Below are 2,397 nucleotides of genomic sequence, written 5' to 3'. Positions count from 1 at the left end.
AAAAACGGGGGGGTGCCGGCCCCCCTGGGGGGGGTGCAACGTATTTGGAGTTTTTTTTTTTTTTTTTTTCGCAATTTTTTTTTCGTTTTTTCCAGTATCGTTAGCATTGTCGTTCTTCCAAGTTCGATGCTAACGGGAAAAAAAATTTTTTTTTTTTTTTGGAATCAATGCCCCCAAACGGCCACTAGGAGAACGTTGTTCTGGTTTTCTACAGAAACAGAAACGGAACGACGTTTGGAACTTTCTAGAACTTTTGCACAGTACTACGTGGTACTGCGGGTTCCTTCAGCACTTTCACGTTCTGGACCTGGACCTGGACCTGGACTAAAACCTGGACCTGGACCTGGACCTGGACTCGTCAACAACATCCGATCATTTGGATTTTTTTTCTTTCCTGTCGTCGTCGTCTCGACTCTGGTCCAGTTTTTAACTTTTTTTTTTTTTTTTTTTGTCTCATATTTACCACCTGGTACTTTTAAAAGTCTTAAAGAGTCAATTTTTTTATACTGTGGTTTTCTTTGTAAATATATTCATGAATAAATATTGTATGTATTTATTATAGCATTTCAACACAACACTTCCAGAATCGGTTCCAGACTCGGATCCAGACTCTGTTCCGGAATTGGTTCCAGACTCGGATCCAGACTCTGTTCCGGAATTGGTTCCAGACTCTGTTCCAGAATCGGTTCCAGACTTGGTTCCAGAACCGGTTCCAGAATCGGTTCCGGAATCGGTTCCAGACTCGGTTCCGGAATTGGTTCCAGACTCTGTTCCAGAATCGGTTCCAGACTCGGTTCCGGAATTGGTTCCAGACTCTGTTCCAGAATCGGTTCCAGAATCGGTTCCAGATTCAGTTCTGGAATCGGTTCCAGAATCAGTTTCAGACTCGGTTCCGGACTCGGTTCCAGACTTAGTTTCAGAATTGGTTCCAGAACCGGTTCCAGACTCTGTTCCGGAATCGGTTCCAGAATCGGTTCCAGAATCGGTTCCAGACTCACTTCCAGAATCGGTTTCAGACTCGGTTCCAGACTCTGAACTCTTTCCAGTCTCCGTCCTCCACTTGGTCCCAACTTTCAATACAACGGTTCCAGACTCAGTTCCAGAATTAGATCCAGAATTGGATCCAGACTCTGTTCCGGAATCGGTTCCAGAATCGGATCCAGAATCGGTTCCAGACTTGGTTCCAGACTCGGTTCCAGAATTGGTTCCAGACTCGGTTCCAGAATCAGTTCTGGAATCGGTTCCGGACTTAGTTCTGGAATCGGTTCTGGAATTGGTTCCAGAATCGGACCCAGACTCTGTTCCAGACTCGGTTCCAGAATCGGATCCAAACTCTGTTCCAGAATCTGTTCCAGAATTGGTTCCAGACTCGGTTCCAGAATCGGATCCAGACTCTGTTCCAGGCTCGGTTCCAGAATCGGTTCCTGAATCGGACCCAGACTCTGTTCCAGACTCGGTTCCAGAATTGGTTCCAGAATCAGTTCTGGAATCGGTTCCGGATTTAGTTCTGGAATCGGTTCCAGAATTGGTTCCAGACTCGTTTCCCGAATCGGTTCCAGAATCGGATCCAGACTCTGATCCAGACTTGGTTCCAGAATCGGTTTCAGAATCGGACCCAGACTCTGTTCCAGACTCGGTTCCAAAATTGGTTCCAGAATTGGTTCCAGACTCGGTTCCAGAATCAGTTCCAGAATCAGTTCTGGAATCGGTTCCAGAATCTTTCTCCGTCCTCCACTTGGTCCCGACTTTTCAATATTCCCCGATGGAAACTCTGACGTCGTCAAGTTGTCGGTTTGACATCATGGAAATTTACAAGCGACGCCGTGGAAGGTCAAAGGTCATGACCTTTTGTTACTCCTCCGGTCGTTCACCTGCGTCTTTATTTGACCTTTTTAAAAAAACCAACAGCGCTCTACGATGACGACGGGTTTTCGGATTCGGAATTCGTCCACATATATTTTTAAAAATTTTTTTTTTTTTAATTTTTATAAATAAAATCCGCGATGTTTTAAAACCACGTCACTGCGACTCCGTTAATGAAAACGAAGCGACCTTTGACCTTTGGAGAGCCCCCGGTCGACCTTTGACCTTCGGAGAGTCAAGATGGTGTTCGTTTGTTCGTGATCGCGAGTCGTCACTAAAAAAAACATCACGCACGCACTTCGTCCGTTCCAGCTGTTGTTTTTGGACACATAGCATCCCCTCCTGGCAACGGAGGGTCGTAAACCGCGGGGGGGCGGGGCCTCCGGCTGAGGTCGCTCTTTACGACCTGTTAATGGCGCGGCGGTTATCGCGACTGACAGATGGGCGAGGATTTTATTTATGGGTCGTTGTTGACTCGTCGCGCTGGGTGATAATTAAAAAAAAAAAAAAAAAAAAAACCGCCGGGGGTGAAAT

General features: G+C 46.3%; 1 protein-coding gene across 1 annotated transcript in view; it reads left to right on the top strand.

Moving 5' to 3' along the window:
- The window catches only part of LOC103398805 (fibroblast growth factor receptor 1-A-like), a 34,362-nt gene extending 33,448 nt beyond the window's left edge, over positions 1–914 (top strand). Inside the window, exon 16 of the mRNA XM_025053820.1 lies at positions 633–914. Coding sequence (XP_024909588.1) covers positions 633–914 — 282 coding nt within the window. The remainder of the gene's footprint in view (positions 1–632) is intronic.
- Positions 915–2,397: the final 1,483 nt, after the last annotated feature.

The sequence above is a fragment of the Cynoglossus semilaevis genome, unplaced genomic scaffold (assembly GCF_000523025.1).
Source record: "Cynoglossus semilaevis isolate Cse_v1.0 unplaced genomic scaffold, Cse_v1.0 scaffold19, whole genome shotgun sequence".
Lineage (NCBI taxonomy): Eukaryota > Metazoa > Chordata > Actinopteri > Pleuronectiformes > Cynoglossidae > Cynoglossus > Cynoglossus semilaevis.
Note: the sequence above shows the minus strand (reverse complement) of the source record. Positions and strands in the feature narration are given on the sequence as shown.